At 42.6% G+C, this 26581-nt stretch overlaps 1 protein-coding gene across 1 annotated transcript in view; it reads right to left on the minus strand.

The window, feature by feature from the left end:
* Nucleotides 1–2327: 2327 nt before the first annotated feature.
* GASK1A (golgi associated kinase 1A) overlaps nt 2328–26581 on the minus strand; it is a 67394-nt gene continuing 43140 nt past the window's right edge. The window contains exons 3-5 of the mRNA XM_082258638.1: nt 15870–15992; nt 6066–6169; nt 2328–2891 (exon numbers count right to left, since the gene is read on the minus strand). Coding sequence (XP_082114764.1) covers nt 2690–2891; nt 6066–6169; nt 15870–15992 — 429 coding nt within the window. The 3' untranslated portion in view covers nt 2328–2689. The remainder of the gene's footprint in view (nt 2892–6065; nt 6170–15869; nt 15993–26581) is intronic.

Raw genomic sequence — 26581 nt, forward strand, 5'->3', positions numbered from 1 at the left:
GCAAAAAGGGGGGGCGTGGCAGGAGCCCCCCACCAGGTACAGCTCCCCCAAAGCCGATCGTCCGGTGGCTGGCGGTGTATGCCTCTGCCCCCATCGCAAGGAGAGCACCCTGCCCCACCCCCAGGAGGTAGCCAGACCACCATTCAACCCCTGTATAGGGGGAGGGGGGTGGTAGATGACCCACAGGACCATCAGACTCAAGGGGGGGCCTAACGGGAAGGAGGGGAACCCGGGGGTCCGACCATCCCAGAGAGGGACCCTCGTCCACCCCAAAACCCTCCAGGGGGAGAGGGGGATAGCTACTCACCATACCAAGGGCCAGTCAACCTTGCATGGCGTTTAACTCTCAGGCCAGCCTCCGTCCAGTGGGGTTATGTCGCGGCGGACCTAGCACAGAGCTGAGGTCTGCCCGTGCTCGCTGGCCAGACTGGGATGACCATTGGATCTATATTATCCAGCCTGTCGCCGAGTCCAGCAGTTGATGTAGATCTCACAGGGAAAAAAAGAGAAAAAAATCTATCTAAAAAGAAAAAATTACCAGGACCAGAGATCCCAGCAAGGAACTACGTCCTTACTCCTGACTAGGAAAAAAACTGAGTACCTATTCAGGGAGGGGGAATATACCTCCTGGTACTGCCCATAGGCAAAGTCAAGTTCTTTTTCTGCCTAGTGTCCTACTCCTGTAGGGGGCAGTATAACCCAATGGTCAAGAAGAGCTGTGTCCGTCAATGAAGGAAAGAGAAATTTCTTTTTATTAAAGAATTAAGATGTATAGGTACAAAACATAGCCTTTGGGCATTCCCCGGCTAACAATTACATAAAAGATAACATTACTATCTGTCATATTCTTTCTAGAAATAACCACACATTCCATACACTTCGTTCAGATGATCTTCAATAGATTCAATGCAAGAATTAATGGGTTATAAGGAGGTTCCTGTTCCCTCCTAACTATCAGGATGATATGTCAGAAGAACATGAACTCATATTTGTATTCAAACCTGAACAAATGTAACATGAGTCACTGCAAATGAATAAATCCATATACAGTATCTCACAAAAGTGAGTACACCCCCTCAATTTTTTTGTAAAAATTTTATTATATCTTTTCATGTGACAACACTGAGAAATGACACTTTGCCACGATGTAAAGTAGTAAGTGTACAGATTGTATAACAGTGTAAATTTTCTGTCCCCTCAAAATAACTCAACACACAGCCATTAATGTCTAAACCGCTGGCAACAAAAGTGAGTACACCCCTAAGGAAAAATGTCCAAATTGGGCCCAATTAGCCATTTTTTCCTCCCTGGTGTCATGTGACTCGTTTGTGTTACAAGGTCTTAGGTGTGAATGGGGAGCAGGGAGTTAAATTTGGTGTTATCGCTCTCATACTGGTCACTGGAAGTTCAACATGGCACCTGGAAAATAATTCTGAAGGATCTGAAAGAAAGAATTGTTGCTCTACATAAAGATGGCCTAGGCTATAAGAAGATTGCCAAGACCCTGAAACTGAGCTGCAGCACAGTGGCCAAGACCATACAGTGGTTTAACAGGACAGGTTCCACTTTGAACAGGCCTTGCCATGGTCGACCAAAGAAGTTGAGTGCACGTGCTCAGCGTCGTATCCAGAGGTTGTCTTTGGGAAATAGATGTATGAGTGCTGCCAGCATTGCTGCAGAGGTTGAAGGGGTGGGGGGTCAGCCTGTCAGTGCTCAGGCCATATGCTGCACACTGCATAAAATTGATCTGTATGGCTGTCTTCCCAGAAGGAAGCCTCTTCTAAAGATGATGCACAAGAAAGTCCGCAAACAGTTTGCTGAAGACAAGCAGACTAAGGACATGGATTACTGGAACCATGTCCTGTGGTCTGATGAGACCAAGATAAACTTATTTGGTTCAGATGGTGTCAAGCCTTTGTGGCAGGAACAAGGTGAGGAGTACAAAGAGAAGTGTGTTTTACCTACAGTCAAGCATAGTGGTGGGAGTGTCATGGTCTGGGGCTGCATGAGTGCTTCCGGCACTGGGGAGCTACAGTTCATTGAGGGAACCATGAATACCAGCATGTACTGTGACATATTGAAGCAGAGCATTAAATTTAGCAAAGTGTCATTTCTTCTGTTGTTACATGAAAAGATATAAAATATTTACAAAAATGTGAGGGGTGTACTCACTTTTGTGAGATACTGCATATCTTAGGCTAAACCTTATCAGTAGCGAATGGATTAAGTCTATGGACTCCTGATTGTCAGCTGTGTATTCTGAGTCTGTCCACAAGTGCCAGACCTTCTTAAACTTTTTAGTGCAGCCCCGAGACAAATACGTGAACATAGTGTCCTTACCATGAAAATAGATAGCCTGGTTGGAAGACACTTCACAGATATCTTCAGAAACCACAAAAAATATAGCTGTGTAAACCAGTCAATAGTTCTACCAATCTGAACACTGCCCATTGTGAAAATGTCGCTAGGGGCCAACGTCCAGATGAGATAGCCTGCTTAGAAGATACTTAACATGTCCTTTTATTAGCCATAAAAAAATATATAACAACTAGGTAAACCAATCAGTAATCCTTCCATTCTGAACAATCTACATTGTAAATATGTTTCTAGGGGCCAAAAGCCGGATGAGGCGAAAATCCAAAAAATTTTTACAGTATTTACAGAAAATGAACTTATGGTTGAGGGTATATTATTGGGAAGTAAGGAAGAAATTGTGCTTTTCTATGTATTCCACTAGAATCTGTCCTCTTTTGACTATGGTTTCCACCAATGCTTTCACACCCTGGAAGCCTCCTTGGCTTTCCCAGAATTCGTGATCCATCTGCAATGATGTTAATAGCATGTTGTGTAAACATCCCGATTTTAGCAGTTGCACTGCTGATTTAGGATACCTAATGGAAAGCAAAAAAGAGCATTAGTCATAGTGGGGTGGAGGAAATAAACAATTTTATTAACACTGTCCATTTCTACAGAACTGCTGTATATTCTAAGACATGATCAATATACTGTTAACCACTTTACCGCTGCTCACTAGAGCTCTACTGCGGCAAAATGGCTCGATAACGTCTGGCGACGTAGACCGCTGTGTTCAGTCACAGCGGGAGTCGGGCCAGGGGAGGAGCGGTGGCGATCGCCGCTGCTCTTCCCCGATCGTCGGGGAATCGAGTCTGGAGATCCGCAAGCTTGTGTAAACAAAGCGGGCAGATCTCCTAAGTGACAGGCAGGGTCAGATTGCAGGGTTCAGCATAGCTGAACCTGCAATCTGTCCCTGTGTCACTCAGTCACCTCCCCCCACACATGTCAGTAAGCACCAGGCATACATTAACCCCTCCCTCTCCAATAAAATTAACCTCTTCCCTGCCAGTGTAATTTTTACAGTAACAGTGCATATTTATAGCACTGATTACTGTAGTAATGTCACTGGTACCCCCAAAAGTGTCAAAAATTTCAGTCAAGGGTCCGATCTGTCCGCCGCAATGTCGCAGTCCCGCAAAAAAAATCGCAGATCGCCGCCATTACTCGTTAAAAAAAAAAAAACACCAAAAACTACAGAAATCTTTCCCTTAGTTAGTAAACGCAATACCTTTTGCGCAAACCAATCAATATATGTTTATTGCGATTTTTTTTTTTTTACCAAAAATATGTAGCAGAAAACAAATTGGCCTAAAATGATAAAAAAATTTAGATTTTTACATTTTTTTTGGGGGGGGGGGGGGGGAATTTCATATAAAAAAAATGTGAAAAATATTGCTATTTTTTCAAAATTGTCGCTCTTTTTTTGTTTATAGCGCAAAAAGTAAAAATCGCACCAAAAGAAAGCTCTATTTGTGGGGAAAAAAAGGACGTACATTTTGTTTGGGTGCGGCGTTGCATGACCGCGCAATTGTCAGTTAAAGTCACACAGTGCCGAATCGCAAAAAGTGGCCCAGACGTGAGACAGCAAAATCCTCCAGTGGTAAAGTGGTTAAAGTACTGTTATCTTTTATAATTAAAGAGATTAAATTAAACTTTTTTGATTTTAGGTGGTAACATTACTACTTTACCAGGCAAGTGTAGATATCATACACATTTTTGCCCAACATAATTTTTTTTTTCTGGGCAGAGGGAGACTTCTGAGGAATTGCAGGATCAGGGGAGGACTGGTCCAGGGGGAAGGGGGGCAATTGCCCCCTGGGCCGCCCTGATGCCCCATTAAAAAGGCTGCACTGCTTCTGCCACAGACATGCCTAAAGGATTCCTGGTGAAGAGAAGTAAAAAGTCCCTCTCACTGACCTACTGAGTGCGAGTTGAGGACAAGGACAAGGAGCAGGCCTCCCCCACCCCTGGCTTGGATGGTGTAAACTGTGTCTGAACAGAGGCCGGTTCCATGCCCCACTGGAGACTTTTCTGCCCTGGCCTAACCCAAACGGGCTGTCCCAGCTCCCCCCAACCTCCCCCCTGCTGGCCAGGTCAGGAACCTGGATTCACCCGGTAAATAGAGAGTATCTGGAGCAGGGCATCAGCTTGGAATGGGGGTCAGGAGGAGGATTTGAAGAGTGGGAGGGGGTGCACCATGGGCCTCTGGTTTGTACTAGCCCCCTGGGCCGAAAGTTGCCAGTCTGCCCCTGTGCAGAATAAATTCATTCTCAATATATTTTATCAAATGATCAACTGAAATTATAGTAATAATTTGTTTGATTTATTAAGATATACATCCAAAATTACTTTTAATTTAGCACTGAGTACAAAAAGGGTAGATCTTTTGTTGAGTTTTTTTTTCATCTTTCTGTCCACTTTATCTAGATTTAACCTTACATCCTTGTCCATATGACCACTAGGAGCTCCTAGAGAGCTGCACTTTCTGTTTCCCCCATCTGGCGTGTATTCTCTCTATCTGTGAAAAATTCAGTAAGGAGCTGGTGATGTGAATTCTACCAGAGGAATGTACAGAAAATGTACGTCCGGCAATGGTACTATGGAGTTTAGCTCACAGAAATGCCCTGGTGGTTACCTAGACCAGATGACTTCTCCAATGCAGAGTAATTAGCTGACAGCTGTGTACCTCCTTCAGTATGGTTTATTCCACCAGATGTGCAATCATGCAATTCGCTGGAAAATATTCAGCATGGCAGGGTGGTCATATTAAAGCTGAACACCTGGCTTCAACCAGCAGTCCAGCACTAGTTAAATCTGGATCACAATACAGCTGCACACCTGGATTTAATCTGTACAGGTAACCTCGATCAGTGCTTTTCCAGAGTACCTGATCAATGTTGTTTCCATTCTGACCTGCTAGTCCCCCTTTCTGCTGGCAGCATAACCTTCAATTTGCCCTTCCAAAGGTTTTGTCTGCTTCCTGTGCTGACCTTTTCTATACTTTAAGACTTGATGCTTTGTTCTGCTCCTGTCTAAATTTCCAGCTGTCATCCCCCTAGCAATTTTGAGAGTTACAACCCAGTCTGTCTAGTTCAGTATAGCGAAATGTTAACTTCCACTGCTTGCCCTGCCTGAAACCAGGACAGGCCAGGCAGTGATCATTTTATAATTGTAACAAGAATGACACACAGCAAAACTCCACCCTCTGCTGTGAAGCCACACCCTCTTTACCAAAGTTTGCAGAAGATACAAGATGGTATCACTGTGGCTGCCAAACCTATACTAATGCTCATCTGGGACAAATGTATACCCTGGAATTGCTGTAGACAGGAGGTTAACCAGTTTGAAAAGCTTATTTATTGTGCACATTACCAACTCTGGTACTGCAAACCAACTAGGAGCTATATCTTTTGAACTAGGGATGCACAGAGTGATTTGGGGAGAATTTACTTTGCTGCAAAATTACTGCTTTCTCCTTAGGAACATTTCAGTGACATTCACCTCCAAATGACCCAACGCATTTTGCCAAAATGTTATTTTTGTTGACATCTCAATGAAAGTTATTGAATTCACTAACAGGCAAATTTTCCCATAGATAAGAGTAGTTTTGCGGGGAACTCGTTTTCACCAAAATCAGTCTGCTTATCCTCAATCAGGACAAGTCTGTTGCCTAAAATTACAGATTATTATCTGCTAGTACTTTTTCTTACCTATCAATCCCTTGTAAGAGTCTAAAATTAAGATTGTCCTCAGGGTGGTTTGGTCTCCCAGCATTGTCAATGTAAACTAAGTTAGAAGGGTCACTATGGCGGACCTATGAAAACAAAGTAAAAGATTATATTTATACAATCAGGTACTTTTCTGATAAGTAAAATATAGTTCTTACTATACTTTGAGATTTTAAAAATGATAGTATCCTTTATTCAAAGCCAAGGTTTATCAGAATCTTTTAAAGATATATTTATTTAAATTTTTAATGTTATACAAAGAAAAACAATAAAGCAAAAAACGAAGTACAACACAACCCCTCTATGCCTCCCTTGCCGCAAAAAAGTGATAACAGTACAAAGAGTGGTGGTAGATATCAAGATACACGATATGTAGGTGGGATGGGTTACAACGTATCAGAATAGCGCTATATCTCCAAAAAATAATAAAAAATTTCACATAGGGGCTCGTACTAAGTGCCAGAGTCCAATCATGCCAGAGTAAGAGGGCTAGACATCCATCTATGCCACATAGATGTGGCATAGATGGGCGGTCCTCGAGCGAAGCGAGAGGTAGGCAAGCTGGCCGAGCCCGAAGCCCAGCAAGCTGACGAGGGGACAGTGACTGGTCCTATTAAGAAGTCACGGAAGTCAGGCACTGCTACTATGAAAGGACCGCTAAAGCAGAAGTGGTTTATGACATTAAATAACTATACTGATGAAGACATAAAGAACTTATCTAGTGCAGCCTAATGCTGCAGCTACGCCATTATTGGTAAAGTTGGAGCTAATGGAACACCCCATGTACAAGGTTATTTCAACTTCAGACGTACAGCCCGTCAGTGCCTCTCGGCTGTTAATAATGTCATACAGTCATAAACACAATGATATCCCAGGGTCATGCCTCAGATACTTAATTGCTCAGGTGGTCTCTGTTTATGCCCTGTTGACTGCAACCACATTGTTCAGCTCTCGTGTACCATCAAACCAAGGACGATCTGTCAAGTTATGGGAGCCAATATATCACCTTGCCTATTGACTGAAGTCTACTGAAACCAGGACTTCATGTATTTTTCATGTTCAACTTTTTATTTCTCTGTTGCAATATTGTCTCTTTGTTTCTCTGTAATACATTTTTTCTGTAAATATTTTATTTTGTACCATTTTTACCTTTTCATTATTAAACCATATTTTAAGTGTTAAAACAGTCTCTATTGCCCTAACGCAAACTTAAAGAATCCCTGTCTCTGGAAGACCGCTACTACATGATAAATCTCTGACTATACCTGTCTGTGGTGATAGACAGTGTGTACAGATGTTTAATTTAAAATCATAATTGTCATTGCTGATACTGTGAAGGGTTGATAGGCCCAAAAGCTATCTAGTGGCAGTTTGGGGTGTAAAGGGTTAATTGCTTAGTTAACTACACCCAATGACAATCACTCTCAGTCTGATTGTCACTTAGATTGGTCCTGCAAGCTGGAAAATCTTTGTGCAAGGTGAGGCTAAGAGTGTCACTATTGCATACTCAGTGACAGCGCAGTATGAGGTCAACCAGTCCTTTGTCATGAGTTGGTGAGAAGGGCAAGGGTCTGACTCGCATTCATCACACCCCTTTCTGGGCTTACACTCACCGAATGCTGTTGGCCACCTAAACTTTTACAAAGGAAGGTCTCTCTGAGCTTTGTTTGCCAGTCTCCAGATCAATGGCCAATCAACAGTATCCAATATGCTCCATATCCATCATAGAATAGTTATTTTATTTAAAACCACTCCAAAGTATATTTGTTGGTGCCCTTCTGGCACCTGGATAATTCACTGTTAACTGTTGAGGAAACGCTGCTGCTCCAAACTGTCAGGGAGACAGCGTACGCTCCAAATAGCAGAAGTGCTTGCCCTTACAAGTTTTGCCACTTCCAGGACATCATCAGGAGGCCTGGCTACCACCATGTCTTCCACACATTATATACTACAGACCAAGCTGCGATTGGACAATACAAACTTAATGACAAATATTGTAAAGAAGCCTGAATTCTTGGCGACAAATGAGTATTAACTCAAATATATATATATATTGGGTATCAGCATATGATGCGTGTGTAGTATGGCATTTCATACAACTTTATTACATCCAAAAAAACTTTAAAAACTCCTACTTAGTACCATCTTCTTGACAAATTTAATAATATGTTGTATCTCATGTTTGGTTTAGGATAATTGAATAAAAAATAAAAATAAAATGAAAAAAATTTAAATAAAATGCTATTCAAATTAAATAAAAAATACCTAAAATTTAACAGGATTACCTAGCATTACCTTTCTATTTTAGAAATCTGTAATAAAGCAATTTAAATCCATAATGTTTCATTTTTTGAAATGTATTTTTTTAAGGTCTGAGCCTCTCCAATGTCTAACAACTTTATCAATACAATAAAAGGTAAGTAACCTACCGTATTTATTCGAGTATAACGCGCAAAATTTTCTACCAAAAAAATAAATCAAAGTTAGGGTGCACGTTATAAACGAGGGCTGGGGTGGGGTGGCAGTGGCGGCCGATCCATTGAGGGCGCAGGCGAATTGTGAGTTTGCACTGCGCCTTTTCCGGGCTGCAGCCGCTCACTGTACGCGAGGGCGAAGAGAAAAAACGTTCCCTCGCCGCGTACAGTGGGCGGCCCACTGTATGGTTGCCGCTTCATTTCCTCGCCTCGCCCACACGTTACGGTAAGCATTGCTTCTGTACAATTCAGTGTTTTGCGTACCGTAACCGATGGCAACTCAGGGTATCAAGAGAAAACGTTCTGCATATGACGCTTCATTCAAGCTCAAAGTTGTTGATCATGCTGAAATTCACGAGCAGCTAGCAGAGAATTCACTGTACCAGAGACGAATGTTAGAGAATGGAGAAAACAGAAAGTCGTCCTGAAAGATATGAATAAAACAAAAAAAGCACAACGAGGGAGACAAGCCATGTACCCAGACATGGAGAAGGAACTTTATGAATGGATCATTGACCAAAGAAGTAGTGGGTACATCGTCACATCACTCCACATTAGACTTCAAGCCCAAAAGTTTTGCAAAGATTCAAACTTCAAAGCCTCTAATGGATGGACACAAAAGTTTATGAAAAGGCATGGACTTGCAATACGCCAGAGAACAAAGATAGCACAGAAGCTGCCTAATGATTTAGAAGAGAAGATCGCTTCATTCCATACCTTTATAATCAACCAACGCAAGCAGATTAATTTTGAACTTTCACAGATAGGCAATATGGATGAGACCCCCATGTGTTTTGACCTACCAGGCAACAGGACAATTGACAGCAAAGGGAAGCACAGTCCAGATTAGAACCACAGGCCATGAGAAAACTCATTTTACCGTTGTGTTATCCTGTATGGCAGACGGTTTTAAACTTAAACCAATGGTGATTTTTAAAAGAAAGACTATTCCAAAAGAAGTTAAATTTCCACCAGGTGTCGTGATCCATTGTCATCCTAAAGGATGGATGGATGAAAAGGGCATCATTTTATGGTTAAATAAAGTTTGGAATACTAGACCAGGCGCACTACTGAAGAAATCCATGCTTGTATGGGACCAGTTCCGCTCACACCTGACAGACACTGTGAAGGACAAACTCAAAAGTCTAAAAACATTTCAAGCTGTGATTCCTGGTGGACTAACCTCTATTCTTCAGCCACTAGATGTCGTTTTAAACAAACCCTTCAAAGACAGAGTCAGGGAAAAGTGGATTACCTGGATGAAATCCGACGACAAAGAATTGACTGCAAAAGGAAACCTCAAGAAACCTGGCCTATCTCTCGTGACATCCTGGGTTAAAACATCATGGGAAGACATACCAAAAGAAATGATCATCAAGTGTTTTTTGAAGACAGGCATCAGCAATAAAATGGATGGCACAGAAGACGACCTGCTGTGGAATTCAGACTCAGAAGAAAGCGAAGAAACTGGAGAAACAGATGTTCCTGCCAACTGGGACACTGATGAAAAATTAACTCGAGAAGAATGGGAACAACTCTTTGGTGTATCTGATGATGAATCTGACTTTGAAGCATTTTAAATAAATATTGTTATCGTTAATTTTATTTCGGTATTGTGTTTATACCAGTTTACGTTGTCAATAAATGATTTGGTGTGAAACAAAATTTTATACCGATTTTTAATTGAAAATTAGGGGTGCGCGTTATACACGAGTGCGCGTTATACTCGAATAAATACGGTAAATTCTTTATTATGAAACAAGTTTAAAACACTAGGTTTATGATAATCTTAACGGGTACTTTAAATTAATTGATCACATATTGATTTTATGCCGATACACGGTAGTGTTTACAAATCAGCCTGCTGTTTTAACATTTTCTTACTAATGTATAAGATTTTCATCTGTTGCTTAATAAATATTTTAATGCAAATGTTGTACCTCATTTAAAGTCCCATGAAAAATGGTTTTAGTTCTTTTTCAATATGTTTATTGATTCTAATTAGAAGCTTTCTGGTGGTCCTGCCAACATTCTGGAGCCCACAGGGGCATTCCAGCACCAATTTGTTCACCTGGTTCATCCTGGTGTCCCACATTTAAAATTACCTTTAGGCCCTGTTCACACCTGAGCGTATTTCAGCTCCTAAAACGCTCATCTCTGAAGTCTCAAAACGGCAACAAGCAAAATCCCTTTCATTTCAGTGGCCCCTGTTCACATCTGAGCGTTTTGACTCCTGAAGCAAAATGCCTGAAGCTCAAATAAGTACATGAGCTTCTTTTTTGGCAGATTACAAGCGTTTTTGTTAGATGTCATGGTATGCTTTGGGTGGACAGATTGGGCAATAAGTCGTGTATTTCCAGATAGAGGTTTCCTATACAAGGATGTACTGATACCTGGCTTGTCTCCCATGAGGCAGACATCCAGATAAGGATAGAAAAAAGCTGCGCTAATAAGAACCAATTTGTCAATGATTGATACTGTGCAATACGCTAATCTCAATAGTCTTATTGTAAATAACAAAAAATTGCATAAAAACACCTAAATACTAATAGTGCATCAAATGATCAGTGAAAAACACCAAGCCTGCTTGATGAATAACATAGATACTCCTTGTGACCACTAGAAATCCCAAAAGAAAGTTAAATATATATATACATAAATGAATAAAAAATAGTCCATAAGTGATTATGACATGTAATAAAGTTCCAAAGATGAAAAATCCAAAATAAGGAAGTAAGTGAAGTGAATGAAGATATGAAGCCAAAATCTGTTGTCACCCCAGTGCTCCAACAAAGGTGACATACATGTCTCCTTACCAGATACTGGCGATAAAAACAGGCTGTATATATTGTTCCTTACAGCGCCACTCTAGATAGGGAAATCCTTACTTCAGCGAGCCCCCATGAATATGGCCAGAGAAGGATGAAACTGTTCCTGATGTTATTCACAAGTGGGAACTCTGGTGGTACCATACAAGGAAAAGATGGGCTCGATAGTGTGATATCATCAAACCATTTATTAAAAGAATAAAATAACACTCACATGTATAAGAATAAATAACGCTCTAGAATCAAAGGAAGCCGGCCGGCTCTCATGTAGCCGGTCCTCAGGGCAGCGCGGTGACGTCAGCCTACATCCAGATAGCAGATCTCTCTGCTGGCAGCTGTACCCGTAAACAACAGGTTTTAGTTGTCATTTAGATAGTTAAAAAGCAATTCAACTGGTTAGTACTGTTGTTAACCACCAGAAGGAGATCATGAATGTACCTCAAATAAAGTTTGAAGTGTGGTCTAAAGGGGTTTTCACCTCCATAAATGCAGGACCATTCCCACCAACCCAAATAAAGGGTGGCAAGAGAGGGCAAAAGGTTGCTCCCCTATCACCGTACCTGATCCAAGGCCAGGTGCTGAGAGGGCTCCCCTTGCAGCTAAGTACAGTACACCCCAGGAAGGGTGGTACAGGAGATGTAGTGCCCAAAGAAGCACAGGTTCCCAACAGGGTCGTCAAGAGCTTGCCCAGTGATTACCTGGTGGATGCTGGAGATGACAGGATACACAGCAAGACAGATGTCTCTTGGGAACTCCAGATGTACTTGGCAAACTTGTGCACACAGGAATCAGTAGTAGAAACCAGGCTGAGGATCAAACACGGGTAATCAGTCCGGAGACAAGGCAGGTAGCAGAAACAGGAACTTGACCGAGGTCACAACAGGAAAGCAGGCAGGTAATAATAGCAAAGTCCATAATGTGAGTCAGGGTTATACACAGGAAGGCAAGCAGGTAAGTAATAGTGAAGTCTGTAAAGCAAGCTGAGGTCATACACAGGTGATCAAACAGGAGCAAGGTTGGTAGAGCAAGCCAGAGGGTCAACACCAGGAGAAGAGATCAAACAGGTCAGGAACAAGCCGGGTCACAACAGGAAAATCCAAAGAAAGTACACAGAGGTTCAGAAACACAGGAAGGCTGATGACAATCCAGCAATTTGGTGGAATCAGTAGCAGTCTTATATAGGCCAGCAAGTGGCCACATCTGTTACGTTATGCGCACGCCATTGTGTACGCACGTTCGCTGATTCACGCCATTGTGTACGCGCATTCGCTAATTCACTGCTCTTCTGCGCATGTGCACAGGAGAGCGCCGGATACGCCCATCTCTAGTACTGGCAGTATTGCCAGTTCTTCCATGGTCATTTCCCTGACAGCTCTGCACCTCTAGTGGTACAACTCCCCACCAAACAGAAAATAATCGTGGGACAATAGAAATTCAAGTACTTCCAGGATAAACATACGATGTTCAATTACCAAATCAGTATATGTTTCTAAACTTAGACAGCCTCCATGGAAAAGTGAATGGGTATAGAAGAGTAAAAGTTTGTGACATCGTAATTGTAGAAGATGATTTGTATCTTTTAGGTATCCAGGGAGTTGAACTACTAGTGGCTGTAAATATCTATCCAACCATTGTCCCAATCCTTCATTTAAGGAACCAATCCCTAAATTAATTGGTCTACCTTGTAAGGGATTGAACCCTTTATGGGTTTTAGACAGATGATAAAAGGTGAGGAGAGTAGATATTTTGGTATAAGAGACTCAACTTGCTTTTTACTAAAAATGCCTAGATTAAATCCTCTGTCAATTAACCATGTAAGCAAAGTTTATATGACCTGGTGGGGGTCTCTCATTATGAGATGCCATTATAACAACTAACGTTTATTTTCTAGGGCAATATTAATTATTTTCCAAAATGCATGTACATACCAACTGTGACAGACCCAACCCACAGTGTGCTTGTGTGCTTCCGCCAGTATACCGCTTCCTCCAGTCTTGAACATAGATTTTAGATATTATGGCCGCCCTACATACAAGTCTAGCAGACAATAGCTTGTATGAGATCTGGAACTCTTTATTGAACAAACTCACACAGCATATATACCCCACCAGGTTAGGTGAGCCTGATTACATTATCATCTGCAGATGAAATTATATACAGAGACATAATTAACCTGAGCTAATTAACTAGCTATCTAGACGGAAACAATAGGTGAATGGGAATCCACACCTAGACAATGTTATAATTAACATGCTAATTAACTCAGCCTGGATGATTAGACTATTCGGTCCCTACAACAGTGAATACAAAGGACACATTATTACAAGTATAAACACATCCCACAAGGATTTGCTAGCAGAGACAATAGGTGTTCCAATTAACCATGGAATCCACATCTAAGCAATGCTTTGATTATTGAGGAATATCAGACTATTCAGTCTACAACAGGCTATATGGTAAAGCTCATAAAATGTTCCATCATTCTGATACAGTGGAATTAATGTATCATAGATTTCTTCTGTGATATTGTGGATAAATATTACTGTCCAATTTGAATTAATCCAAACCATATTCTCAGTGTCCATTAAGTAGTTGTCCATCATTTTCTCAGTCACCCTGTGTCCCTCCCTAATAGACACAGGGTGACTTACACATAAGAGGGCTCTGGGGAGCTGAGACAGGGATTTCCCAACCTCTCTAAGGTAAGCTGTTTTACACAGGCCCCCCCAACCAAAGTGACTCCCGTCACATCCAACCCAGAATTAAATTTATCATAGATTAAAGTATTCCTAAATAAAAGTAATTAAAGAAATTAAATATGGGAAACCTAATCTTTAATTTAAGGTGCATTAAGATTAGTCCAGCTGGAATGAGACTTATCAGCAGTTGGCATTCTTATCAGGCTTATCAGCATTCCTTCCATGAAATGAAACATCCCATGGCTTGACTTCAATATATATTTCACAGAAATAAGTTTCATGGTCTTCATCACCTTTAGCTGCAACTGAAGTTTTGGCAACATATTGACAAAGGGATTGGTGCTATATCACCTAATAAGATATATTTAAATTATAACTAAGGCTGGGTTCACACTATTGCGATGTTAGACATGTGATTTGCACCGCACTGCTGAACAGAACATATGTGATGTCTGTGTGATGTGAATTCAGCCATGCAGATTGTTTGACTGAATTTGCATTGCATTCATACCAAAATGGCGCAGGACTTTTTTTATTCGCACTGGAATCTTATCGCATGGGTGTTCACACCGATGCAATCTGATTCCTGCACCATTTGGCAGTTCGCATTGGGATCTGTGAACCAATCCGGGGGTGTCACTACCTTTTGTATTGACACCCAGAGCGGTTCGCATAGAGCAGTGTGAAGTGCCTGCGAGAGACATTCGATGCGGGAACCTACATTGGAATTGCGCTGGTTTCCGAATTGCAATAGTATGAACCGAGTCTAAAGGCAAACATTTTTTCTAGTTTTGGATGGAGTAGCGAGGGATTAGATCACCTGTCAGCTTTTGCTGCTTTCTGTGCCCCTGTTAGGGAGAGCAACCCTCTCTATTTTTCCTCTTTACTGTTATCGTAAAAAAAGCGAAAGTAAAAGAAATTCCCATATTTTGGGTTGACATCAGAAAAGTAAAAGAAGGGAAATTGTCCAATTAGGACACTAGTTCTGTTGACCCTTGTGACACCCTGGGATTCCTTCGCTTTTGAGGGATTTCCTCTCACTTCCTGTTTTTGCTGTGGAGCAGAAAGTGAACAGAAATCTCTCTTATGGGACACAGATGGCAAACAAAAAAAAATGGCAGGGGTTAAAACTTTCTCTTACTTTATCCAAAACGAAAAAAAAAAAATAATAATATTGCCCTCAGTTACACTTTAAGTGCTCTTTAAGTACTTTGCATTGATAGAAAAATGCTTATCTGCCTTCCCAGAACCAATAATACAGGATATCATTTTCACTGTCCCACACTTTGTAAATGTGGGGAAAATAAATACTTTTATGTATGGTAAAAAAAAGAAAGTGCAAAGGATAAAAGGACCTGTAAAACTGCTAGAAGGTAAACATCTAAATATAATACAACCCAAATCTATTATATTTCCTTTTGATTTCTGTGCTGAAAGCATGTTATAGAAACCACTGAGACCTAAATAAATTAATGTGCATTATCCTGTTTTGCCATTTTAATTATTTTAGTGACATGGGCTTAACGGATTAGGAAAAAAATTGAAAGTTTTCCTTCACACAAATAGTGGACGCTTTTCTGTGTAAATTAATATCATAATAACTAATACAGTTTAAGTTGATCGTATTTTTCACTTGGGATGGGTTAATAAGTGATTAAAATCCTCAACAAGGAGGTAATTTCTTATTCCCATGGAAAGTCTAATTGTGCTTTTAAAATAGAAACTTCTGCTTAACCATAGGCCTTCCAAAATCAATAATTACCAGTAATTGATACAAGTACTCACCAGAATGTGCACCAAGATCAGTTCCTTTGGGTTGCGACATTTGTCATGTAACAGCTCTTCTACACAAGGCTCTGTAGGGTCTGGTCTAAATCCACAACAATATCGGTCTAGTCGGTCCTGAACCTGGGGAATGAGCACATTATAGCATGTGTTTCTTTTTTCTGTGTAATCCTTAATACACTCTAACACAATACAATAACACTTATTTTAAAATAGATTCATAGGCCATCTTTCAGTCAACGAAGTGCGGACAATTATAAACTGCATTGATTTCCACAACTGAAAAATCACTAACTACCGACCAAGAAAATAGGACATATGGCTTATTCTCAGAAACAGACCTTGAAGGGAATCAATACTAAATGGCTCATTCTACTTCAACCCACAGATCTCAGTAACTTTGTTTTAACATAAACAGTAGCCATTCTAGTAGGACAAATATTGAAGTAATTTGCCTGAACATGAACATTTCCTTTTTGAATATTTTTTATGTTATAGAAAGTGATTGCAACTATCAGAAACATTTGCTTCTTAAATTATTTATTCAGTATGCTAGGGCTTCTATAATGATTAACACCTTGCACTTTAAAAAGCTGGTTCCCCAATTAGGTTCCCTCCCTCCCCTTGTTGAACCACCATAGAAAGTGTTAAAAATCACCAGTAAGAGGAGAAAAAAAAAGTTAATATACTTTTCCTTTCTTCTGGCTTCTGCCTGCAACACCTAGGCAAGGGTGATGTTATTTTCACTCCAGCAAAATCTGGAGAGTGTGGATGACTTCAAATCTTTCAGAGAAGAAGCTCCCATCACTGGGCTGAAATGATTATTTGCAAGAGATGGAGTTCCCCGTGAGCTCATTAGAGGATGATGATGTCACCCCCCAATACCACAGAAGCCAGAGGAAAGGTGATTATAATGTGATTTTCCCCTACAGGTGTTTTCTTTTCTTATGTAATCTTTATTTTTATTTAATATGCTGAAAATGTTATATAACGGTATCAGCCAAATGATCAGACCAGTGGTGATGTGCAATTTCTTCTTTACTTAACAATGAAAATCAACTTAGATTACACAGGAGATCATGTGAACAGGGGTTTGCAGTACAAATGGTGCAAACGGTAATACGAACAGTAGGAAAACAGGGTTAGAACATATGAAAACAATTCTACCGCAATTCTACTAATGGCAGCTGGATGGCAGCAGAGTGTTCTGAGTTCAGTTTACTGATAGAATAGAGAGCTAAAGGATCTCACGTGTCCAAGATAGTAATCGTTCATTTAACAGACTGTGAGGTGAGGGGATTTCCTGCTGGCGCAGACTTCACACTGGCACTTCTGATGCTGACTTTGATCAGGAGGCTCTGGGGGCTGTAGATAGGACCACTCCACTGCATGGACAGCTTCTCCGAATGGACTGTAACAGAGTCCTCTCCAGTGACTGGGGCTTGGACAGACTCTGCGTGCTCTTGTGCTCATTGCTGGCAGCCCACACACCAGACTTACCAGAAGAGGACCCAGCACCTGGGGACAGCTCACTTGCCCAGTCACTGCTGTCCCATCAGGCAGGATCTCTCTGAGCACCAGAAGTTGGGAGGAGCTGGCATTTATACACCCCGGGCGTGTCCAATAGCTCAGGGGATGCTGAGAGCCCAGAGGATTGTGGGGAGTTGAGTTAAAGGGACTTGCACTTGAATTTGGATAAAGGGGCACCCCACGAAAAAAAGCATAAGTTTCCATACAATAAGATAAGTAACAGAGGTAACAGAGGGTACTAAAACCACAACAAAAGTGGATCATACCAAATGACGCAAAGCATCCTTATTCAAGTGATAGCTACAGTAACCTATTAAACATTCTCAGCACGAAACCAGAGAGTAATTTTCTCGACTATGGGTCAGGTTGTTGGTGGGTGTGTCTCCATGAGTGGGAGGGGCAATCACCAAGAGGTTAGAATTAATGTCTCATGTCTGCAGGGTCATCAGGTGTTTTCTTTTCTAAATTGAATTTAGATGATTAAAAAAAGGGGGATCAGCAGCAAAGGTAAACTGTGGACCTTGTGTGTGTCTAACAACTAAGGTTTAATAGGAAAAATTGGAATCCGCCCCTATATTGGAACTTTAAAGGGCCAAAGCAATATCATAAATTATATTTTTATTATAGTATCCTTAAAAGATAGAAGTGTACATGCATAAAATGACAAAAACATATTGGACCAAGCATAAAGTGATACAATACAGTAGTCTATGCACTTCATGTGAATTGTACATGCAGAGAAAATATCCAACGTGTTTCAGAGTCAAAGTAGCTCTCTTTCTTTCTTTTTTCAGAGTCCACACTGAAGAAGGAGCTGCTTTGACTCTGAATTTCCTTTGCACGCACAATTCACATGAAGTGCATAGACTACTGTATTGTATGACTTTATGCTTGCTCCAATATGTTTTGTCATTTTATGTATGTACAGTTCTATCTTTTTAAGGATACTAAAATAAAAAATATATTTTATATTACTTTGAGCCTTTAAAGTCCCAACATATGGAAGGATTCCAATTTTTCCCAATATAATTCAGGGATGTTGGCTAACACTGCACACTAATCTCTCAGCTTTCCCTATTAACAACTAAGATTTAATGGGGTTCATTTGAAGACCTTTAGGAGCAATGTAAAATGTCCTATATGTGCTATCACTAGAATAATCTATAACTTGCAAGTTCGTGTGTGACCTGTTTTCCCTGTAGCTATTTGTTCCCAAATTCTACACATATTTTATAACAATATTTTTGTATTTTTTATCCTTACAATAAGACACCATAGTTTCTAGATTGTAAGCTCTAACAAGCAGGGCCCTCTAATTCCTCCTGCATTGAATTGTATTGTAACTGTACTGTTTTCCCTCATATTTTAAAGCACTGCGCAAACTGTTGGTGCTATATAAATCCTGTATAATAATAATAAAAGTTTCATAGTTCATCTGTGTAATATAATATACTACCAATAATTGTTAACTGTATTTTGGCCACTGGATGGCACTGTTATATAGAGCGAGAGATATAGAATCCTGAATTTTACTAAATGGCTTTGAAACAGTTTTTGAGAGCTATACAATTTATATTACACCCTAAAAGCACACTATTATTTGCCCTATTTGAATCTTCCCCCCTGCACAATATTAAAAAACGTGTGTCCTTTTTCCTTTTTATTCCCCTTTTGTTTTTTAGCCACCCTTTCCTTTCCTCCACTCTCGGCTAGGCGAGAATGACATTTGTGCCTCCTCCTGCAGCATCCCGGAATACCCACATCACATACTGTATACCAGGAGGCAGTAGATCCCTGAACTGGTGTGATACCTTAAAAAAAATGTGAATCGGCGCTTATGATATAAAAGATAAGCAGCTAGCAAGGAAGTGTAAAATATACGTACACTAAAAAGCGAAAATAAAAAAGGGTTGCAGGGCTTAAAATAAATCAATTATAAACATATTAAAGTGCAACAAGTATATACATTATCCCAGTGAGGGGATTAAACAGAACAAATACTAAAAGTATATTCAAAAGGTGTTGTGAAGTTTATGAGTAAATGATGAACAAAAGGGTTCACAAGTGTTGCTGTATCCACCACCAATGAGTGAAATTCAAACTCACCAGAGCCAGATGCTGTCTATATTATAGGACAGCAATAAGGTATTTTTCACCAGGCCACGTGATCCTTGGACGTCTGGATAATCGGCGACATCAGGCACCAGGAACCACTTCCAAAATGATTTATCGGCGCAAGACATTACATGAGAGTTCAAAAAATAAAAAGGGAAGAGGCTCATGGTGTAGTACGAAGAAGTATTCAAAATTTAATAAAAAGTATTTTATAAAAAAATATTTTTTAGCACCGACATCGATACAGTGTACATAAATGGACAATAAAAATATACAATCAAACAATGTAAGGGCTCACATCAAAAGCCACCACTACAGATAGGAGTGATGGCTGGACCTTAGGCATTTGAGATAATAGCGCTTTCTTTTTTATTGTCCATTTATGTACACTGTATTGATGTCAGTGCTACAAAATATTTTTTTATAAAATACTTTTTTATTTATTTATTTTTTTACTAATAGCGGACGTCGACATTGCAGCGAACAAATTCGACACCTAACTGACAATTTTGACACATTTTTTTGGAGACCAGTGACACCAATACAGTGATCAGTGCTAAAAAAAATATGCACTGTTACTGTACTAATGACACTGGCAGGGAAAGGGTAACATTAGGGGTAATATTAGGGTTAAATGTGTCCCTAGGGAGTGCTTGCTAACTGTGGAGGGATTGCTCTGACTGGGGAAAGACAGAGATCTGTGTTCCTGCTTAGTAGAAACACAAGATCTCTATCTTCTCCCCTGTCAGAATGGCGGTCTGCCTTGTTTACATAGGCAGACTGCCGTTCCGCCTCTCTCGGGAACGATCGCGGGTGGCAGGCAGACCCGCTGATCGGCTCCTCCCCTGTCCAATCAGCATACGCCTGGATCTCTGGCGCGGCGCCCTAGAAGCTTTTTCACTAAATAACATACAGATATGTGATTTTGCACAATAGAGCTACCTGCCGCAGTAAATGTACGTTACGCTGTTTGCAAGTGGTTAAAGAAGTATTCCAGGTATGGAGATTTTTATATAGTCACAATGGTCCAGCTTGGAGCAATGTAACTATGCATATACCATACCTGAAGGATCCCTATATAATCTGAAAATTACAGTAGTAAACACCACTACTGCAGTGATCTTCAATAGCTTCCATGCCAAGCAGCTACCCTGCTGCACAGTGAACACAGGACGTCAGCTGCTTGGCACAGATGGCATTCATTTTCTCAATGATTGCAAAGCATTCTCTGATTAGACAAGGTGGAGAAGTGGGGCTGTGATGTCACGCTCTCCACCTTCAGGGCCGGCCTTAGGTGATCAGGCGCCCTGTGCGAGCTAATCCCGTGGCGCCCCCCCCCCCCCCCGCGCGAATTTTCTTGCACCTTTTTTGCACTTTATTTGACTTTTCTTTTTTATGATCACTAATAACTTAGCCCCCCTTACATCAGAGACCCCCCACACAAAGCCCCCCTTAAATCAGAGACCCCACACACAGAGCCCCCTTACATCAGAGACCCCACACACAGAGCCCCCCTCACATCAGAGACCCCCAACACAAAGTCCCCCTCACATCATAGACCCCCGACACAAAGCCCCCCTTACATCAGAGACCCCCCACACAAAGCCCCCCTCACATCAGAGACCCCCACACAGAGCCCCCCTCACATCAGAGACCCCCGACACAAAGCCCCCCTCACATCAGAGACCCCCCACACAGAGCCCCCCTCACATCAGAGACCCCCGACACAGAGCCCCCCTCACATCAGAGACCCCCCACACAAAGCCCCCCTCACATCAGAGACCCCCCACACAGAGCCCCCCTCACATCAGAGACCCCCGACACAAAGCCCCCCTCACATCAGAGACCCCGACACAAAGCCCCCCTCACATCAGAGACCCCCGACACAAAGCCCCCCTTACATCAGACCCCCCCCTCCCCACGGAGCCCCCCACATCAGAGAGCCCCCCGCACATCAGAGACCCCTACACAAAGCCTCCCTAACATCAGAGACCCCCTACACACACACAAAGCCCCCCTCACATCAGAGACCCCCCACAAAAAGCCCCCCTTACATCAGACCCCCCCTCCCCACGGAGCCCCCCACATCAGAGAGCCCCCCCTTACATCACAGACCCCCCACAAAAAGCCCCCCCCACACAGAGCCCCCCCCACACATAGCCCCCCACATCAGAGAGCCCCCCCTTACATCACAGACCCCCACACATAGCCCCCCTCACACAGAGCCCCCACACATAGCCCCCCACATCAGAGAGCCCCCCCTTACATCACAGACCCCCACACATAGCCCCCCTCACACAGAGCCCCCCCCCACACATAGAGCCCCCCCTTACATCACAGACCCCCCCCCTTACATTTTTTGAAGGAGAGAGATGTCACTTAGTTTACTTTGTCTGCAGCTTTTTTTTTTTCTTTAAACTTCCTGCCCACACATCCCCGGGAGTGTGGGCGGGCGGGAGGAGGAGAAGGGGCGGGGTGAGGAGGAGCTGACGATCTCTCCTCCCTCCCTGCACTGACGCCAGAGGAGAGATCGTCAGCTCCTCCTCGCCCCGCCCCTTCTCCCCCTCCCGCCCGCCCACACTCCCGGGGATGTGTGGGCACTGGGCAGGAAGTCAGCGTGGATTCCGTGGAAGGATCGGAGGCTGAGCTGTGTGAGAGATACACAGCTCGCCTCACTGCAGCAATAGGTGATCGAGGCACGGCTGCACAGTGGGAGATAAGCGGCGGCCGCGGCCTGTGTTAGCCCTGTCCAGGCCGCAGTCGCCGCTCACTTCCCGCTGTGCAGCCGTGCCTCGATCACCTATTGTTGCAGTGAGGCGAGCTGTGTATCTCTCACACAGCTCAGCCTGATCCTCTGCGAGCTGTGATGGCCGCACGGCGCCCTTGTTGCCCATGGCGCCCTGTGCGGCCGCACAGCTCGCACACCCCAAAGGCCGGCCCTGTCCACCTTCTCCTATCAGAGAATGCTTTCCATTGAGAAAATGCAAAGCATTCTCTAAATGGTGCCCATGTCTGGCTCCCGAACTCCTGTGTTCACAATCCAGCAGGGCAGCCACTCAGCAAGGGGCCCAGAAACTAAAGGAGATCACTGGAGCAGTGGTGTCTACTACAGTGACTTCCTAGCTTCTAAAGGGAGCCCACATGCAGAAATGGGACAAGGCCATCCAGGGGCAAGGACAAAGATACCAAACTGCGCCCTCCTCCCTTCCTTTAGGGCAGGGTTTCTCAACCAGGGTTCGATGGAAACCTTGGGTTCCTCCTGAGGTTGCTAGGGTTTCTTGAGCAATGGTCAATTTCTGCCTCTGTGATAAGTTCCCAATGACAACATTGTTCCTTTTAGCTATCTGTAAGGGGTAATTCTTTACAATGATGACAAGAGTAAGGAGCATTCTTCCCACTGACTGTCACACTAATGTGTCATGAGTTGAAGATTTTTAAGATTTAACAGGTGTTCCCCGAGACCAGAAATTTATTTCAAGGGTTCCTCTGCGTTGAAAAGGTTGAGAAAGGCTGCCTTAGGGTAAGGGTCAGGGCGCCCACATCCCTGCAATACATCATTGTACCCAGGGCAATCATCCCTCCTGCCCACCCTTTGTCCCGACCCTGCCCATAGGTATGGTATATGCATAGTTTTATTGCTCCAAGCTGGACTATTGTAACTATTTAAAAATATTCATACCTGGAACTCCTCTTTCAATATCCTAACATCTTTCCTATGCTGTACATGTAGAGACTGTGGATAAGTAAATCATAATCCTTTACATCTGATTTATACCCTATGCCTGAAAAACAGAGATGATATAACTCTTTCTGTTTGCCAAGCCAGCATAATTACTGTATCGGTGCTGTGAATTGGATTCTAAAATATTCTTCTTGCAGCTGTGATTGCTGGATGCTTGTAGTGTGAACGCTTTCATACTAATACGTCACATTTTCCTGAAATATTACCAAAGCTGAAGTAGTCAACTCTGTGGATAAAGGAAAAAAGACTTTATTAAAACTTTTCCTAATAATACCAGCAGTAACTAATACTGTTTTAAAGGGGAACTCCCCTACTATTTGGGCAATAGGTTATTTTTACAACCCGTATTACCACTAAAATCTGCTGCTTAATCTTTGGACTCACATTGTAGATAGGGTGTCTTAAATTAAACCCTTACTGATGAAGAAATTAGGATGGTTTGACAGTGACAAAGGAGACAGGTCAGAGGGGTACAGCAGTGTGCAGTATTGTGCAGGTGAGAAATGGTATGACAGCAGCAAATATGTGCAGGAGAAGAGTGTAGAGGATACTCTAAATAATGCAGTGCCCAATGAAGAGTGATCCACATTTGGATCGATTTTCTGAGGGCAATTGACTGGCGGTGAGAAGTCAGTAAATCACCTCCTCACTTTTTTGATTTAATTCTATAATTCTGCGCTACCATGTCACAATCACATGCATTGCACGCACTTGCACCGCATTCCCATTTAACTCAATGGGTGCATTTTCAAACTCTGCTCCCCAAGTTAAAAATGTCACCATTGCACAGCATTGCGGCCATGGCATGTGAACAGCCCCCTGCGACTGGTATTTTGAGTAGGCAGCCGAGGGGTGGTAAAACCCCTAGCTTAGCTGTCCATTGTTATCGACCTCTGACCACCCATCTGAAAGAAACCTACCATTAGCTCACTGCTTCCAGTCCAGTTAAATTGGTCACAGAAATAGTGGCCCCCAAGACTATTGTGGCGATTCATTTTGTTAAAATGATAACAGGGGCCAAAAGTACTAGGCTAATAGTAGCACTGCAATCCCATGAGGGAGCCTCCATAAGACAACAGAATGGATGTAACCAAGGTTGACCTGGACACAAAAAGTGAAGATCTGCTATTTTATAGTAAACATCCAGGTAGCTAAGCAATACCCTAAAAATCGACCGTTTGCCTTTATTTATTTCCTGAAAATTGCAGTGCACTGCAGTATGAGATCATATGAGACACTGCTGCCGCTGACTGCTAATCCCACAAGACCTGGAGTGCAGTTTTGTAATGTCACTACTGTGCTGCTCATTGTTCTTCTGAAGGTTTGCTGGAAAAATATGTACCTGAGGACCTGAAGTGCATGTATTCTCCCTGCTTCCTTTGGTTTTATTTTTACTCCACCTCTTCTGCTGGCTCTTGACCATTGCTCCACCAGTCATCAGATCACCAGTCTTCAGGGGGGCAGCTCTGACATTAAGAACCAAAGTCCTACATAGACATAACTTCTACAGTACAGGTCCTGTGACCCAGAGCAAGCTAATAGCAGGTTAAAGCCTGCTGTCAACTGAGGTCACAGAGCCGCTCCAGGCTCTGGAAGGATCCCAACCATATTGTCAGGATCCACCCAGCTGCCTGACTGACAGATGGCTCAGGCACTCAGCTCTTGGGTGTGAGCCATAGCCAGCTGCACCTGTCCCCTCTCCAGCCCGGTGCTGTACACTGGCTTCAGCTCTTCATTTTTCAGATTTTTTTTTTCTGTCTTTTGTACTGCTCAGCGTACTCTTGTTGATTTATTAAAGGGGCAAAGCGTGCTCACTTTCAAGGCGGATTTTCACTTTGCAAGATCATTTTCACCTTGAATGTGGTGAAAATCCACTTTTCAAAATGTACCCAATTACATGCAAGGAAACGTTCAAAAAAAAAATTTTTCCATGCACACGATTAGAAAATAGAAGTCAGCACAGCTTCATCACATTCATTAAAATGTAAGTTCACCTTTACAGGAAATTTAAAAGGTGAACTTATACTGGACCCTCTCCCCCCTTACCCCCCCCACCCCCGGTCCCACTGTACCGAAGTCCCGTGATCCCCCATTCTCAGTCACCGGGTCGCCGCTTCACCGGTCTGGGGACTTTAAATCCCAGCGGGCTAATCTCTTATCTATACCTCTCAGCGTGCATGTATAGGAGACATTCAAATTGGTCAGCACCGTCGCATGGATGGCGCTGACCAATCAGAATCCGCTTAGCCTATCCTGTCAGCACAGAAGGAGAGAAAGCCAGGAGGATTTAAATTCCCTCGACTGGTAAAGCGGCGTACTGGTGCCTGACAGTGGGGGATCGCGGGGTGGGGGGGGTGGATGGGGAGGGGGTCCAGTGTAAGTTCACCTTACAGATTTTCTGTAAGGCTCGGTTCACACTACCACGACTTGATCTGACAAGCCGCGTGACATGTGAAATCCCAGGTTAGTCAACGAGATTGGCCTTAATTAGCACTACTGAAGTCTCTCCAACTTTAGAAAAGGTTCCTGCACTAGTTCAAGGTGACTTCTGTCCAACTTGTGCCCATAGACTTTAAAGGAAGTTTCCTCCAAGTAAGATTCTCATCTTAATTGATATGATTTGGATCTGACATTACAGGAAGATTACCAATGCATTCCCAGAAGTTGCTTCAAAGTCGCGCAATAAGTCATGCAACTTTCAGGTCAGGGCAGTGTGATCCGAGCTCAAAGCTTCAGCTTTGGGGGGGGGGGGGGGGGTACCTGTTTTTGACAGTTACCCTTCCCCTTCCGTCAGACCTTGCTGCAGCAAGCTCCGTCAGAAATTTGGCCCCCCTCCTCCTTCCTCACCGTTGGGCTATTCAGAAAGTGCAGCGCAGTAGGGAATCGGATCACTGCCAGCTTCCCTTACAGGCTTTGGCAGTGGCAGCACGCAAGAGCCGATGGAAACATCATAAAAAAACAAAATACATAAAGCGCACAGGAAAAACAGATAAAAGTCTCTGGTGTAGCAATTTAAAAATGGTCAGTCCATGAAGGGTTAAAAAGTCTATGATGAATAGGAGGCTTGGTAGTGAGCTAAGTGACACTCAAATAGGGCAGCTCTTCTCGGGGGCAAACTCTGTAGAGAACATACAAAAACACAGAAAAGCACCTCCGAGTGCAGACTATTTAATGCATCACATAAAGAAAAGACAATTAGCAACTCGCAATAGACAGAAAGGTTTCAAGCCTTATGGGGTAATGCAGTGCACCCAGCAAACTTAAATCTTGAAGGAGCGAAAAATCCCCTATGTTTGTTCCCTTTAAAGGGAATGTTTGCTTGTCA

Source organism: Pelophylax lessonae, assembly GCF_965119305.1.
Source record: "Pelophylax lessonae genome assembly, chromosome: 5".
Lineage (NCBI taxonomy): Eukaryota > Metazoa > Chordata > Amphibia > Anura > Ranidae > Pelophylax > Pelophylax lessonae.